An 18,723-nucleotide genomic window follows, 5' to 3' on the forward strand; every position below is an offset into this window, starting at 1 on the left:
AATACAGTCATGGTCATCCTAAGGACAGGATGGAAACCCATACTTGGAAAGCAGTGATATTTTCAGGCAGACACTGGGTGTTTCTTTTCCTTTTTTCTTTCATTTGAGGAAATAACTAGAGTAAAAGCAAAGTATTCAAATAGCTCCTTGGAGACCTCCAGTCATAGCCAGACTCTGCAATAATCATGTAGACAGTGGGCATTTTGCCAATGCGAGGGAGCAACAGTCTTGAACAAGATATTCTTTAGGGACAGCAAAATGGTAAGGGAGTAACTTGAAGTCTGTTTCTATGCAGTTGGAGTGAATCTTTGAATAAATATTCATTCCTATCTGCTCTTGATATAAATATACTTAATTGAACACAAATGATTACTTATTAAATGCTGTGCCACTAACAACTTGAAACAATCACTTATAATTTCCCCATATTCTCTTCAAATATTTTTTCCTCAATCAATATTTATGTTTAATTCATAGAACTGGTAATTGGGTGAATATTCCCAAATATAATTTTTATAAAAGTTCACAAAAATTCCAATGTTCATAGACTTTGTAGTTTTATTCACTGAAAAAGTCACATGGTGTCATAGATGCCCCAAATATTTTTTATTGAAAAATTATCTTAAAATTTATTATTGTGTATGGTGAGTGAGTGTGTGGGGGGGGAGGATACATGGGAATGGGAATGAGGCTGAATGTCACATATTGAGATCAGAGAGCATTTCTCCTACTGTGGGAGCCATAATCAAACTAAGGTCACCAGGCTTGTGTTGCAAGCACTTAGCCTGCTAACCATCTTGCCAGCCCCAAAGTAAAATTCTTAATGTTGGCTAATTAGTGAAATCAAAAATTTAGTCTTTAACTTGAATCTGTAAGAATGTTCTAATAAAAGTTATTGGATCCTGGGCTGAGAAGATGGCTTCATGGATTAGAGCAGTTGCTAGGCAGGCATGGGGACAGTAGTTTGGTGCCCATGCAAAAATCTGGCATGTCCACACACAGACCTTGTGAAGCAGAGCTGTGAGGGTTGGAGACCGAAGGGTTGCTGGGGCTTGCCTGGCCACCAGTCTAACTCCCGGCAAATGAGAAACCCTCTGTTAAAGGAATAAGGGGGAAAGTGTGGAAGCAGAACAACCAATTCTTCTCTGGCTGCTGCATACATGAGCAGAAGCACAGAAGACAGACAGACAGACAGACAGACACACACACACACACACACACACCAGTGGGGGAGGCGAGCAGGGCGACAGACGGACAGAGTGAGAGAGAAGAGATTCGAAGTAAATTTTCAAAAGAAACACGACACAGCAAACAGGACACAGGTTTCTCTAAATACTTGCTCCTCTCATCCCGCTATAGTGTAAGCATTTCATGTGTGAGAAAATTATAATACACCAGAAATTCTAACTAAATGAATGGGAAATAAAGAGAAAAACTTATGTATCCATGGATTGAAAAAGTACAAGTTAGCCTAACGTATATTGCATCACACAGATGAAAGAGAGAAAATCTATGACACAAAGAAAATAGTTCAAGAATTTTGATTTATCTGACCACGAAATAACATGCTCACTATTTTCTTTTATGAAGCAAGTTAAGTGCTAAGTTCCTTTGGGCTATTAGAGAGGCACAAGGAAGCGACAAGTCAACTGAGTTTGGTGTAAATCTCTGGGTATCCATAGCTTTTAAAGCTAGAAGTACTTAGCAGTTATTAAAACAGCTTTTGGTGGAAATGGGCTAAACACACAGAAAATATTGTACTTAGACATCATCTCCTATGTATGGCACCAAAACAAATCAGGTCTCAATGATGTTTGAGGAGTAAGGTGTACTAATGTTTGACATCAGTTTGATTGGCTTCTGACAATGGGGAAGATGACTCCATTTGGCCATTGCTTTGCTCTTGAATTCTTTCTAACATAGAAGCTGATACCATTTCATCTCTAAATTAGAATATAAATTTAATAAAAGCATGCATATTGAATTCTTTCACTTGCTAAATAATATTATTCAGTTTTACTCCAGAGGATCTTGAATAATATGAATTATTTAACTGAAATTAAGATTGTATTTGAAGTTAAGAAATAAACAGTCATGTTGCTTCACACTAATCCCGGAACTTGGGAGACAGGCACATAGGTGCATCTATGTGTGTTTGAGCCCAGGTCTACGTTTATGGTCCAGGCTTTCGAGGGCTACATACTGAGACTTCATCTCAAAAAATAAGGTTAGTAAATACAATAAAATATTCACTGTTTTGGAAGAACACTTGAGTTGGGGAGTGGAAACAGACTAGAGGAGGGGGTATAGGGAGGGGTAAATGATGCTGAAGGCCATTTGAAGACATCAAAGAAAACTCCTGATGGAGAAGCTCCCATATACATATGGAGCATATGCCTACTCAGGAGTAATGAGAGTACACACAAGGCCTGGGCAAGCTCAAGGCAGACAAAATCGCAACATGGAGTGAAGAGGAGGACAGGACACACCTAGAGGAGGGGGTACTGAAAATTGATCACTTGCCAATAGATCACATATCCAAAATATAAGGGCAGCACAAACTGAACTTGATGGGGATTTAAAAAAAAAAAAAAAGCGTGTATGGGTGGGGCAAATGTGAGTTGTTAGGGAGGGACTGTGGTCTGGGAGGAGTTGGAGAAGGGGTAAATATAATCAACACATACTAATGAAATTTGACAAAGAACTAATAAAAACACATTTTTTTCTTTTTTGAGGCCTCATAATCTTGTGAATATTACTATCAGTGTGAGTGTTCTTTTATTAAGTTAGTCTACATGAGAACAGCCTTTATACATTTTGTGGCATACAATGAACAAAGACAAAAGGAATAATAATTAAAAGATGGCCAGTCTTCTTTGTGCCAGCATCTTGTTTTAGCCATGAGAACAGAACACATATGGCTATAAAATATCACATTGATATATTCTTCTCTGTCAGAGTAGCAATGCCAAGTTTGCCAAATTCCAAGTTAGGTAGCTCTATTTTCCAGCTCATTCTTCTAGTGCTTTTTCAAGCGACTGGATTTTTAACCTCCTATCATGTGAAGACCTGTGGCTCACACAAATCATCAGGCTTCCAGTCCAGTGGCTACAGCTTTTCACAGCAAGTAAATGATCTCTCCAGTGTAATTTGGGATGAGAAAGAATGGACAAATATGAAGAAATATATTTTCATTTCTTCTTTTTGGAGGGATATTTCTGTAACTTTTGTGTTTGGCTTGGAAAGCTTTTTTTTTTATTTGATTTCTCTTTTGAACAAATAAAACAGCCCCCAGATGGCAAGCAGTTCACAGTTCACCCCAGGATGATTCTATCTAGCAGTTCAATGAAATTCACTTGGCAATGTCCCTCCAGTAATATTCCCCTTAAGGACTTTGGCTTTAAATTCCAAATTCCATGCATAAACACACTCCAGGGAGACTGAATCTTGAGTGGCATAGATAGCTGTGGAAATGACTATTTTTACCATTTAAACAAAATGCTTAAATGATTGGTCTTCTCTTCCAAAATTTTGAGGATTTCACTGTACAGGAATGCATACTGTGCAATATCCAGACTTCAATATCTCTCTCATAAGGGAAATATCTCAAAATTTGTTTTTTGTTTGCCAAAGTTTTTCAGTCTGTACTCCATCCAGACATTCATTTTATCCAATGTATACATTTTAATTCAGATTCTGCCAATTTCTGTGGAATGTCTAGCAATTGTGGATATAGCATGCACCAAGAATGCCATTCCTAATGTTGTGATTACTACTGTCAAAACTATCTAAGCAATTCTATTTTCATATTTAAGGTCTCTTCATAATCTACATACACACACACACACACCACATTTTATGTACAAATTTATGGAACTAAAATATTTTAAAATAGTCATTTTATTTTAAATTATGTATCCTTTAAAATACATATTTAGCCATGTTGACTTACTCTGTGTCAGTCTCATTTTATAATATGGTAAATTATAAAGCAAAGGCAAAGTTTCCATGATCCAGAGCCATGATCCAGACAGGAAAGTGTAGTGAGCAGAACAAAGACCTGTTAAAATCCAGGAAAACTTGAAGAAAATGGATTCTCCAGTATAGAGTCTGACTCAAACACAGCTATTTTACTTTTATTTTTAACCTTAATTTTCTTTGCCTGTGTGTGGGTGTTTTGTCTGTATGTGTGTGTACACAGGTGTGTAGTGCCTATGGAGGCCAGAAGAGGACATCACGCTGGACCTAACTTTAGAAAAGGTTATGGGACACTGGGTGAGTGCTGGGAATTGAATCTCCCTGCTCTGCAAGGACAGCCAGTGCCCTTAAACATGAAGTCATCTCTTCAGCCCTTCAGCATATATTTTAATTAAATGTCAACAAAGTATATTAAGTTTTTTTCAGTTTACTTAGAATATGAAGTTTCAACAACTTAGTTTCTCATTTTTTCCCAAGAGAAATGAGCACTGACAGACAACTGTATACACTGAAGATATAATAATAGCATCTTGGGCCTACGGACCTCAGGGCTTCTTAACACTGATAACACAGAAGCACTCTTGGCACACTTGTTAGGGACCAAGAATCGCTCTCTTCTCTTCTATGTAGAAAGTCTCGAGCATACACAGTTCAAAAGTACTTCAACAAGCATATCATTTCCAATTCTAACCAATACAGAAAAGCATGCTTCTTCATGTGGCAAGAGAGGCCCTCTGAGCAACTCATTTAATTAACCTGAATTAAACAGTAATAGCTATCAGACAGTATGATCTTATTGAATTGTTGCAATGCCCAAGTTTAGTGCTAGTTTGAGCTAGTCAACCTCTATAGCCTATATTCTAGCTTAAGAAGAATTTAGGTAAGTGGAGATGAGATGGCTCATCAGTTAATGATGCCTGCCTCCAAACCTAATGCCCTAAGCTAGACTTTAGCATCCACATGGTGGAAGGAGAGACTTAAGCAAGCCTGTGCACAGTCCTCTGACCTCTGCACTCAGGCACTGGAGTGTACGCGCATGCACACATACACACACAAGCTCACTGTTGCAAGTATTCATAGATTTTTGGTTTTCATGGCGAGACATAAGTACTTATGACATCAGTAGTTATTTTAGAGTCAAATTATCAAAGATAGTGTAACTTGAAATTTAGCATTATTTCTCCAGATACCAGCTGATAGAGTCAAGAAGGCAAAGTAAAGAAATGCCAAAGAAGGTACTGAAGTTGAAATATACATTTCGAATCACCATGGCTACCACCTGATGTCTGTGGCCAAGACAATTACCGACTAGAGTGGAGACGAAGGAGGAGCTGGCATCGAAAGGACATCGGCCCCTTCCTCTCTCAGATCTGTGTGACTCCAAGTGAAACAGAGGGTCCTGGAAAGAAAACAGAATGACTCTGTGAAGGTGCCAATTGTGATCAGAGTTTAACTGCTCAGATAAAACATAGCAAAGCTAGATTAGTAATACCATACATGGTCTCATCAGGACCTTGGTGACAGCATAATCTTTAGTTACAAAATGAGTTTTATACATAAGTGCAAGGACTTGACAGATCCTTGTCAAGGCTCACCATTTTCAATGAATATGAGGGGTTGAGAGAAATTAGCCAATTTTATCAATCAATACACTGAGATGTAGGTTAAATAATTCAAAATAGAAACATAATGGAAAAAGTTACTGAAAGAGAATCAATGACAAAAACAGAATTGGGGTTTATATCCCTAATATGCCTCATTTATGTCTATAATAATAATGAAATTCACAGCCAGTAGTTTAGAATATTTCTTTTAATAATTTTCATTATATATTATTTTTAAATATTCAATACTGCCATTTAAAAATCATTAGTTCATAATTGCTTCAAGGTACATGTAGAGTTAATGTCATATCCTATTTACTATTTCATTTTTAATTGTTGATATCTGTTTTCATAGTAATAAGTTGTTAAATAAAAAGATTTCCACAAATGTACTATTATACTATTGGCCTCTATTTCATGCATGTAATCACAGAAAATTTCTCTGAATGTTCTGAGAATTCTCTCTCTCTGTCTCTCTCTCTCTCTCTCTGTCTCTCTCTGTCTCTCTGTCTCTCTCTCTCTCTGTCTCTCTCTGTCTCTCTGTCTCTCTGTCTCTCTGTCTCTCTCTCTCTCTCTCTCTCTCTCTCACACACACACACACACACACCACACACCACACACACACACACACACATATATATATATATATATAATATATATAATATATATATATATATCCAACCTCCAGCGAGTCTGCAATAAGTACTTTGGGTACAAGAAAGGCATTTAGGAAAATAGTAATAATAACCACTATGAGACATTTTGTAGAAATAAAGATAATTTGCAGTAGAGCATTTCTGATACTCAGAGTGTTCAGCCAATTGACAGCCATTAACCCATATCACTCTGCAGCTGACTGCAGAGTTGGGTCTGCTTCTCTTCCAGCTGATCATGCTCAACCAATCACCCCATTACTTCCCATGTCCTGTCCTATACGTTACCATTTCTCTGCAACTGATAGACTAGAATGACTAACAATCCTAACTTTTCCATAACAAAGCCCTTCCAGAAAATGCTGAGCTCATTTGACCCCTGTGACCATCTGGTCTTGTCTTTAAATTTATAGAAGGGCTCAGAGGTGTGACTAGATTACCATGCTCTTCAGTGATGTGTTCCTGTTCAGCTGCTGTACACAACTTAGAAGTAAATGGGAGGTGCTTCTACTAAGTTTCCATGGAAGATGATTTCCAGAGGTATAAGAAAAAGAATCAGCCAATTGAGAAGGAATTGTAGATCTCACAAACTAATGCTAATGCTGATAGTTTCATATAAATTTGTGAAGCAAACCCAGAGCATTCCATACAAGAGAGCAACATTGTGAGAATGTTTTTGTGCCTGCCCCTCTGAGTGAAGTATTTGAGGAAAAAAAAAAAAAAAAAAAAAAAAAAACAAAGGGGCACATGTATTTTAAAGGTTATAGAGAACCATAAAAATTACTACTGGGTGTTTAATAAGGTCAGATGTTTTTATAGCTTAAAAACTTATCTTCTAATCTATAGTTTCTAATGAGGTTATTTTATACAACAGATAGCATTAGACACTAGAACATGAATAATGAAAGAGCAAGAGTAAGAAGAGCAATAATGATTTATTCTAGGAAGAATCATATAGTGAGTTTAAACTTTTGAGTGAGTGAAAGAAACAGAAAATGCAAAAGTGATCATCAAGATATTACTATAAGATTGATGACTACTCTTTATGCCATCCTAGAGCTGATGGAAGCAGAGACAGACATCCACCGATATACAATGAACTGAAATCTGGAATTTAGTTGCTGAGGGGGAGGAATGAAGATCGAAGGAGTCTGCACCAGGTTGGAGAAACCCACAGAAACAGTTGGCTGAACAAGGGAGAGCACATCGACCCCAGATGCTGTCTGCGAGGCCAGTACAAGACTGATCCAGACCCCTGAACATGGATGTCAATAAGGAGGCCTCTGCACTCCAGGGAGCCTCTTGTAGTGGATTAGTATTTTTCCCTGGTGTAAGAAGGGACTATGAGAGCCCATCCCACATGAAGGGATACACTCTGGCCCTGGACACATGGGGAAGGGTCCAGGCCCAGCACAGGAAGATTTGGTGGACTTTGCAGAGCCTCCATTGAGGGCCCTACCCTGCCTGGGGAGTGGTGGGTGGATGGGGTGGGAGGTAGGTTGGGGGTTGGGTGGATGGGGGTGAGGGGAGGGAGAGGGAGAAGGGACTTACATGTGAAACAAGCTTGTTCCCTAACTTGAACTAATAAAAATTTTTTTAAAAAAGTAAAAAACAAAATCCCAGGAAAAAAAAAGAGATTCCTAGAATTTGCAGAACAGGAGCTGCATGGAGGAAATGAAGTCAATATTCCTTTAAAAACTCACAAGTTTTCCCTAGTGGAAATCATCACTTAGGATCCTTGAAGCTAACATTCAACTGTGGATTGCAGTATATGTCTGAGGCATCAAGTTTGTGATGGATTTTTCCCTTCCTAAAGATTAATTGGTTCAAAAGGAAGCTAATTCCTCTAAAAAGCCTATTGCCCTGAAATTCTGAAAATAATTTGGTTAACGGTCCATCATCCTGGAATGTCAGTCTGGTGTGCAGCACATCAGTGCATCCTGTACCTCTGTCAGAGTCTGTGAAAAGGCATACACTAATGCCATCAAACTTCACGCTGAGAACATGTGAACATTAACAAGGAATATTAATATATTTTTAGACATCAATACTGAATGCCAGACAACATTCAGGGTTACCTTAACTAAAACCTTCCCCCCATTTCCCCTGGAGATTTCACATTTATTTGAACAGTGGCTAAAACTGGATCAAAACTAATAAGCAAATTAAACTTTATTTTTATTTCATCTCCTTCATAAAAGCTTATAATCTTGGTATCCTATGAAACCATCTATCATTTCAATGTTAAAAATAAGTAGGCTTACAACTGTAAATTCTACTTTTCAGTCCATTAATAAAAGATTCATTGTTGTTTTGGGGGGGGGATTTTTGTTTGTTTCTTTGATTGCTGCTCAGAATGTGGGAATTATTTTTACAGAATAATAATATGCTACCAATATTCTTTCTGTTAGTTTTGTCAATAATAATAATAATAATAATAATAATAATAATAATGATAATAATATATCTGCTTTTAACTTTTTTCTTGAGCTACTGAATCAGATGACGTGGTAACAGTATCTTAACTAGTTTTATGTGGCTAGGGCTAGTTAATATATTTATTAAATACTTGCAAAAGCATGCAAAGGACGGGTTTATCAGAAGGATCTGAGGATTGAAGTATGGGCAATTGTCTAAAGTCATTATTTCGGTATCCCATCGGGTAACATCAGAAGTGGTGTCATCCCAGCCTTTAGGCTGCCTGTGATAAATGTATGGGTGGCTGTCAGACATTCTGCCTAAGGAAGTTATCTGCAGTCACAAGCTTACTGACAGTTTAGAGCAGTTAAAAGTTAAAGCAGGAATAAATCAGAAATAAAATTGTCACATGAAAGTCAATGATGCTTTATGACATAAAACAATTACAAGGTTGTGGTTAAGGCTAAATAACCTCAGAGAGAGTTTGTCTCTTTGATGGACACACAGAAAAGAATCCAAATTTAAATGCATCAGTCTGCTGATAACAAGTATAAAGTTTCTAATAAATAAACCAGGAGAAAGATAATTTAAGAAAGCTCATCCCATCAGCTCTACTATTAATAGAAATGCCACAATTTTATTTTAAAATTGATACATTTCTCAGACTTTTCATTGTGTCTTCTGAAATAGCATAGTTGAAATCGATTTGCAGTATGTGTCTCAATCTCTTTGCTATAACTGAATCACAGATACTGTAACAGTCAAAAAAGAAAAAAAAATGGAGACTCAGAATTCTTATCTTAATTGCTAGACTACAAAAGGCAATTTGCAGATGGTATCAACTCCAGGATTTTCAACTGTAGAGACTACCCTACACTAGTGACCCTGGTGTATCTAGTATAATTACATAGGTCCTTACAAAGGTGATTGATGATAAAGAAACAGAATTAGTTAATGAAATTCATTATAGGAAAGGCTTTGAAGATAGAAGAATGGGGTAGTACCAAGGGACACTGGTGATCACCAGAAGCTGCTAATAACAATGAAGTCAGTTCCCCATAGGGCAGTCATTCTGGCACCTCTATTTTCACCTATCAAGACTCATTTTAGTTTCTCACTTACAGAACCATGAGCTAAACAATATGGTGATTTCTGCTATGAAACCCATGCCTATTTGCTACAGTAGCATAGAAGAGTAGTGCAGCTCCCAAAAGGATAGTGGTCCTTGCTTGTCTTCTTGTTCCCCTATACTCTGTGCTCTAAGAATTAGTCCTCATAATTTTCTCTACACCATGCACATTGCAAACCAGAACAATAAAACTCTTTTTATCAAGATCCATGTCACCATCTGCTCAGTCCTTCAAACAACTTTGCTTCAGTCAGACATTGACATCTGCATTTTGCCAGTACTCTTGTTCATCCATGCATTCCCAATGCTCCGTTCACCTTTGTGATGCCTACAAGCTAGCCTGATGGTTCCTATCCCTGCAGTGGTCTGAGCTGGAGGCCCAGAAACTATACCCACATCACAGATGCACATCTCAGTCATCCTGTGCACTAGTTTGCATGTTCTATTGACCTAGCTTAGCATCTCCTCGCAAAACTCTTCCACAAAATTACCCACAACATGAAAAGTATTCCTTAACCCACACGGTGCTCAAGGTTTGTGCACTTTATTTTTTAAGAGATAACAAAGCTTTCCTTTCCCTTCTGTCTATATGTCAGCCACGATGTCTTTCTGTCCAGCATTCTCTTATCTGTATGTCTGTATTCCATGTTATTAAACCAAACCTCAGAATGACAGCTGGAGAATATCATGAATGCCTAGTGATACTCAATTCTACAGTGAAAATATGGGAGTCAAGAGGGAGAAAATAGATCAGTGGGCACTACGTCACAGTTGGATAGAAGTGGTAGGTTTTGGGGTCCTATTGCACACAGGGGACTAATGATAATGCTGATTTATCCCATAGTTCAATGAAGCTGAAAGAAAGAATTTTAAATGTTCTCACCATAAGGAAACAATAATTATTTGAGGGAATACACACCTTTAGCCTAATTTGTACATTTCACAATTATGGCCATATTGAGGCATCACAGGACCTCCTTAAATATGCCTAATTTTACATTAATATTTTGAAGAACAATAACATAAGTGTACATGCAATTCATCTGCACTCAGGATTGCAAAACAATGTTAATAAAGAATTTAATTTAAAAGTTGAAAATATTGAAAACAACACTGTCACTAAATAACATGATTTTGGGAAAGCCCATGAAATTGGCAAGTATTTTATTTCCCCAGCAATTCTCTTTAAAATCCTTTTGAGCAACCATTTCTTGGATCAGCAGACAACCTGATACCTTATGCACAAAATCAGCTTTCGTCATTTGTATTCATATATAAAAGATGGAACCACACACAATGATAATTGATAGTCATCAAGTTTACATATACATTTATCTTGTATATTCATGGTGCCTTCCTTAGCCTTCCTGCCTGCTCCCTGGCACCCATTTGTTTCATTCCTTTAAGGTTTATCACAGCTTGCTGGATAGTCTACAGGGCCCACTTCTCATTTCTCTGCTCCATGGAGGGACTTTTCCTTTTGAAATGAAGTGAATTTCTTCATATCTACCTGCAGCTTGATCTCTTCTATTGACCACATACACACTCCAGAATGCAGCTTGAAGACCTCTGGTTGGAGGGTTTCTTTTTCTCCTCTAGCAATTTCTTTCTCTTCCATTTGCGATCTAGCTATCCTGCAGGACTTGCCAGTTTCTGGGGAATTTTAAGAGCTCAACAATGTAGTTAGGCTAATAATGCCCATATAATATCAAGAATTCAGACTCACCTTCTCATTCCAGGCTTTCAAGTCTAATTCCACTTGATACTCTTCCTTCCCATTTTTACTTTTGCCCATAGCATTCTACAGTTTTTTTTAACGTATCAATGACCCATCTACCCCCTACCTTACACTTATTAATTGTCCTTTTCCTTTACAGTCCTCTCAGCTTGAGAAAATCTTCTAACTGCCTTCTTTGCAGTCTCCTATATTTCCATAGCTCTTTATATTGACTGAAAAAAAAATGCTGCCTGCCCAGAAGGCGATTACCTCTGGTTTCTTCATAGTACACCTCCAAAATAACTTAGAAAACATAGCTGTGATTTTATATGTTAATCTGAAATTAGATCATCTCTACATTGGACCATGCACAATGTGACTCTCTATAAATGTTTCTCAATATTGTTTTATTTTTCTCTACTTTAATAGACATTGTCTTTCATAGTGGTATTAGATTGCTAAATCAATGGAAGAACAAATAAGTTTGTTCTTCCTTGTCGGGGGGGGGTATTGAACAAAGATAATATATTTTGATAAGTTTATACAACTTGTGATGGGCTCTTTACAGAATTAGTATGTTAATTTCAAGTAAATAGAAAGTAATCATTCATGACAGCTGTTAAAATCAAATTAAAGACTTAAGATGGAAGAATTGGGGAGATCACTTGCTTTTTCCATATAGGCCCTGTTGAAGACAGCAAGTAGTAACTCAAGGCTAATATGATTATAACTTTAGGACAGTGATGTTTCACTAAAGGCACCCTTTCCCTCTCCTCCTCCCTCTCATTTTCTCTCTCTCTTCCTCCCTTCACTCACTTCCTCATTCCTTTCTTTTTGCTGAGTTGATAGCATTTTTTAATGTTGTGGTATTTGTCATGACTGCTGAAGACATGAATACATTTTTGCCAGAGGACTGATGTGATAGTAGTTTTTGTATTTCAATTGTTCTTTCAGACCATGACCTTAAAGCAGAAGCCATTTTAGCCAGGGTAAGCTCTGTGTGACAGAAACACAAACTGATATGAGTCATCCTAATTTCCTCAGACTCACTATAGTAATTTCAGAGAAAGGAAACAATAATCATAGGCCATAAAGTGCTAACATTATTGTGGAAACAGCTAGTTCCCAAATTTTAATTGCTTTCCTGGTATCAGTCAAGCTTACTTCAAAATCAACTATATACAAGAATTTTTAGGAATACATTATTTGCTATTCTTGTTGTAAAGGCAATGTTTACATATATAGCAAACAACAAAAAACATACTAAGTAGCAAGTAATATGATTTTCTTTCATGAGATGTAATTCAGTCACTAAAAACACCGGAGCACCTGGGTCATGGTAACATTGTCCGTAACCCCCAAGCAATCAGGTTCACAGTTCAAGCAATGTGTAACTCCAGAGTGATTGAAGATGTTGGTCACTACTCACACTGGATTACCATTATTTTAACAGCTGGAGTTTCAGGCTGAGTAGGTAGTTTAAATTTACTAGGCATCACCAGTATTAACATGTGGGCTATTTTTTGCATTAGTGTGATATTGACAATTTTTTCAATGGGACCTCCCACCATTGAGAATAAGCAGGATATCTAGTTTAGTAGCATGAGCATATACACCTTAAAATGTTTCTAAATATATTTTATAGGTGTTTTCAGGACAATTTTTCTTTTTCAAATTTGCAACAGGCTCTTAGAACCCATCTAGTCTGAAGGTGCTTTGTTTTCAACAACTGTAAGTAGTTACACAGCAGATGCTAAGTGTAATACAATTAAATAAAATGTTTTCAGACAATAATTAATTTCTTCAATTAGTACTATCACTTCCCTGGAGTGTCATTTGGATTTTCTCAAAGAAATGGGTTGGGGACTGAAATATCATAAATATAGGAATAAGCAGATAATCATTTCCGGTTACTGCTAATTTGGGAGGAAGCATTGGGATATGCGAAGTTGCTTATATGACTTGCAATTTTGATTCAGTACTGTCAATTATAAAAGTTGCAACTTACCCTTTATGATAGGTATTTAATCATGTATATCACAGAACAAGTTGTCACTCTATAATTTGTTTTTGTCCTTCTATCACTAGTGAACATTTGAAATCTTCCATAAAAATAAAAAGTAAGTAGGGAAAAGAAGAAATGAAGCTGTAAATAAATGTTTTAACTTTAAAGTTAACAGTTTTTCCCACTGATTCCTTTCTTTAATATTTTCTGTTGTTCGTATAGCTCTTTAAAATGTAGGAAGTACTTTTGCATACTTTATCTTGTTCCTCCCTCAAAGTAAGTTACAAAGCCAGACAGCACAGCTTTTCATTTCCACGGGACTCAGAAGCAAGGGGATGTTCAGGAGTTACTCCGGCAGTATATTCTATTTCTATATCCATACTCATTAAGTTTTCATCACTTCTGTCATTGAAAAAAAAAGGTGTATTGTTTATGATGCTGAACATTGCTGGGTATTTTTTAAGAGGTATTTAATGCATAATTGAAGTTAGAAATATATATTAAGTTTTTTCCTCAATGAAGAAAATGTTTATCTTATTATTTGTTAGATGCATGCTCAAATGTTTATAGTTAATTCAATATTTTTGGAAGAGCTTAGAAAGTGACACTAAAATATTTTAAAGTCATTTATCATATACATATAACACATCTACATAAAATTTCCTGGTTTTAAAATATATTCACTTAAATCTACTGTCTGTTGATCCAATCTAACCCTCGGGATGACTGTCAAGTCTTTTCTTTGACTCCATGTTTATTTCTCCTGACTCTCTGACCCAGGCAGCACATCCCAATTAAGTGACAGATTCTTTTTATATATGTATAGTATTTCCAGTTTCTGTCCTACAATTTCCCTTCTGAAAACAAAATCCCACTATTTTTCTCTCTATTTAGCCAAAAGGAATTGTTCATTTAAAATGACTTCCTTGGTACCCTGCAATGCTTTTCTGTGCAATTTTCTGCAGCACCCATGCTAACTTCCCTGTAGCATTACTCATGCTGCTGTGTGGCTGAACTAATGGATACATTGTTACTACATCTTTAACGGTTTACTATGTTCCAATAGTCTATCAACATTGCTTCTGGGAAGCAGGAGGCCTATTGGTCCTTTTAATGTGTGTCAAGGCACAGTGACTATTTAAACACAATTTTTATTGGCACAATGATGTGTATATAAAGGGGTACCATACTCAGTGGGCCTATCATAAATACTGACATCATAAGTCGGCTGTGGAAATGAATAATGTATTCTTTGTATATATTTAACAAACTGCCTTATTCCAAGTAAGCAATCAAAAACCAAATCACAATCATTATTGGATAATTATAGAGTATGATTATTGCATTAAAAGGAACATTAAAAGTCAAGAAATATGTATTTGAGGAGGTTGCTTAAACTAATATAGTCATAAAGGGAATTGATTTTCTCACCGCTTCCAGAGAAGACACAGATGGACCACATCTGTCCCAACGTTGACTTTTGGCCTTACCCCAGGTTTACTGATCTCAAATGCTTTCTATCAACATTCTTACAAGCCCCTAAGTTTTCTTCAACACACACAAATATTATGATCCTTAAAATGCTTTCCTGTTAGTTTATAAATCTCTGTAACATTAGCAATTATAGAAGAATTAGCAATTATAGAAGCCTTTCGACCAAACTGCTGATAGAAACTACCTAGTTCCTGGAACACTTCTCAAAGTATAAATACCTTTTTGTTCACCATGACACACTAGAATTTTGGAAAAATCTAAATATTTTAATTTAGTCATTAATATGTTCACACTAATTGTCACTTTACAATAAGATGCTATAAATTAATTTGGTATATACATATACATCAGGTTAAAAAAACTTTTATAGATGCAGCATCTTCCACCACAGTACAAGAATGTATTCAACATCATAAACAGTAATGTGAAACCACCTGGGGGGGGGGGTTCTACAACAGTAAGACCTGAACATCCCAGTGCTGATGAAGCAGAAGAAAATGACCTTAAAAACAACTTTATGAAGGTGATAAAGAGGAAATGAGGAAATCCCTTAAAGAAATTGAAGAAAAGACAAACAAAAAATAGAAGAAATGGAGGAAAATACAAACCAGAAAATGCAAGAAATCAGCAAATCTTTTAAAGAAAGCAAGGAAAGCCAAGAAAAAAACAATCAAACAGGTGAAGGAAACAATTCAAACAGTTCAAGATTGACAACTGAAATAGAAGCAATAAAGAAAACACAAACTGAGGATATGCTGGAAATAGAAAGTCTGAGTAAATGAACAGGAACAACAGATGCAAGCATAACCAACAGAATACAAGAGATGGAAGAGAGGTTCTCATGTGTTGCAGATACACTAAAGGAAATACATTAATCAAAAGGAAGAAAATGTTAAGTCCAACAAATCCTTAACACAAAATATCCAGGAAATATGGGACAACATGAAAAGATCCAACCTAAGAATAATAGGTATAAAAGAAGGGGAAGAAGCCCAGCTCAAAGGCGCAGAAAATATATTCAACAAAACCATAGAAGAAAACTTCCCATCCTAAAAAAGGACATGCCTATGGAAGCACAAGAAGCTTACAGAACACCAAATGACTGGACCAAAACAAAAAGTCCCTTTGCCACATAATAATCAAAACACCAAACATAGAGAATGAAGAAATAATTTTAAGAGCTGAAAAGGAAAAAGACCAAGCAATATATAAAGGCAGGCCTATCAGAATTACACCTGACTTCTCAGTGGAAACTCTGAAAGCCAGAACATTGTGGATAGATGTTCTACAAACACTAAGAGACAACGAATTCCAGCCCAGACTACTATACCAAGCAAAGCTTTCAATCATTATAGATGGAGAAAATGAGATATTCCATGACAAAACCAGATTTAAACAATACATATCCACAAATCCAGTCCTACAGAAAGTACTGGAATGAAATTCCAATACAGGGAAGTTGGCTACACCCACAGAAACATAGGCAATAGATAATCCGGTATTGCCAAAAGCCAAAAAGAAGGAAAGAAAACCAACAACAAATCGAAAAAGACCAAGAATCAACAATCAATGGTCATTAATATCCCTTAATATCAATGGTCTTAATTCACCTATAATAAGACACAGGCAAACAAAATGGATATAAAAACAGAAAACATACTTCTGCTGCATACAAGAAACATGTCTCAACTTCCAAGGCAAACATTACCTCATAGTAATAGGTTGGGAAAAGATTTTCCAGTCAAGTTAAACTAAGAAACAAGCTGGTTTAGCTATCCTAATATCTAACAAATTAGACATCAGACTAAAATTAATCAAAAGGGGTGAAGAATGTCATTTCATATTCCCACAGGAAAAAAATCCATGAAGATGAAGTCTCAATTCTGAACATCTATACCCCAAATACCCACATTTGTGACAGAAACATTACTAAAATTCAAATCATATATAAAACCCCACACACTTATAGATGGAGACTTCAACACTCCAATCTCACCACTGGAAAGGACTATCAGACAGAAACTTAGCAAAGAAATAAAGAAATTCACAGAAGTTATGACTCAATTGTGTTTAACAGACGTGAATTTCCTCCAAAACACAAAAAATATACCTTCTTCTCAGCACCATATGAAACTGTCTCTAAAATCAAGCACATACTTGGCAACATAGCAAAACTCAACAGGTACAAAAAAATTGGAAGGATTTCCTATATCTTATTCGACCTACATGGCTTAAAATTAGAATTCAACAACAGCTCAAATTGTGGAAAGCCTACAAAATCTTAAAAATTGAACAATGCTCAATTGCATCACTCCTGGGTCAAGGAAGAAATAAAGAAGTTGAAGACTTCCTAGAATTCAATGAAAATGAAGGCATGACATACATAAACTTTGGAACACTTTGAAAACAGTTCTAAGTGGAAAATTCGTAGATCTCAGTGTTCACATGAAGAAACTAGAGAATAGTCACACCAGAGAGTTGACATCAGAGCTGAAAGCTCTAGAACACAAAGAAGCAAATGCACCCTGAAGGAGTAGGTGCCAGGAAATAATCAAATTGAGGGCTGAAATCAATAAAGCAGAAACTAGGAAAACAATACAAAGAATCAATGTAACAAAGAGTCGGTTCCTTGAGATAATCAACAAGATAAACAAACCTTGATCCAACTAACCAAGAGGCAGAGAGATGAAATGCAAATTAACAAAATCAGAAAGGAAAGGGGGAACATAACAATAGATACTAAGGAAATCCAGAGAATCATCAAGTCATACTTTGAAAATCTGAACTCTACAAAATTGGAAAGGTGAAAGAAAACTGACAATTTTCTTGATAGTTATCACTTACTAAAATTAAATCAAGTACAAATAAGCAATTTAAATAGGCCTATAAGCCTTAATGAAATAGAAGCAATCATTGAAAGTCACCCAAACAGAGCCCAGGGCCAGATAGTTTCAGTGCAGAATTCTACCAGAAATTCAGGGAAGTGCTAATACAACTATTCCACAAATTGTTCCACACATAAGAAGCAGAAGGGCCATTACCAAACTCTTTTTACAAGGCTACAATCACCTTGGTCAAAACTACACAAAGAAAGAAAATGACAGACAAATCTCTCTCATGAACATCGATGCAAAAATACTCAATAAAATACAGGCAAAACAATTCCAAGAACACATCAGAAAAATCATCCTCCATGATCAATTAGGCTTCCTCCTAGGGATGCAGGGATGGTTCAACACATCAAAATCCATCAATGAAATCCACCAAATAAAAGAAATTGAAAAAGAAAAGCCACATGATCATCTCACTAGATGCTGAAAACACCTTTGACAAAAATCTAACACCTTTTCATGATAAAGGTCTTGGAGAGACCAGGGATAACTGGAACATAACTAAACGTGATAAAGGCAATATACAGCAAGCTATTAGCTAACATCAAATTTAGTGGAGAGAAACTCAATGTGATTCCTCTAAAATCAGGAAAAAGACAAGGCTGTCCACTCTCTCCATATCTCTTCAATACTGTATTTGAAGTTCTAGCTAGAGCAATAAGACAACAAAAGGAGATCCAAGGGATACAAATTGGAAAGGAAGAAGTCTAACTTTCACTATTTGTAGATGATATGACCCAAAAGTTCTACAAGGGAACTCCTACAGTTGATAAACACCTTCAGCAAAGTGGCAGGATACAAGATTAACTAAAAAAGTCAGTAGCCCTGTATATA

At 36.3% G+C, this 18,723-nt stretch overlaps 1 protein-coding gene across 1 annotated transcript in view; it reads right to left on the minus strand.

Moving 5' to 3' along the window:
* Positions 1-18,723, minus strand: part of Sema3e (semaphorin 3E) — a 248,153-nt gene that overhangs the window by 51,235 nt on the left and 178,195 nt on the right. Inside the window, exon 5 of the mRNA XM_027393496.2 lies at positions 5,284-5,377. Coding sequence (XP_027249297.1) covers positions 5,284-5,377 — 94 coding nt within the window. The remainder of the gene's footprint in view (positions 1-5,283; positions 5,378-18,723) is intronic.

This window comes from Cricetulus griseus, assembly GCF_003668045.3.
Source record: "Cricetulus griseus strain 17A/GY chromosome 1 unlocalized genomic scaffold, alternate assembly CriGri-PICRH-1.0 chr1_0, whole genome shotgun sequence".
Taxonomy (NCBI): domain Eukaryota; kingdom Metazoa; phylum Chordata; class Mammalia; order Rodentia; family Cricetidae; genus Cricetulus; species Cricetulus griseus.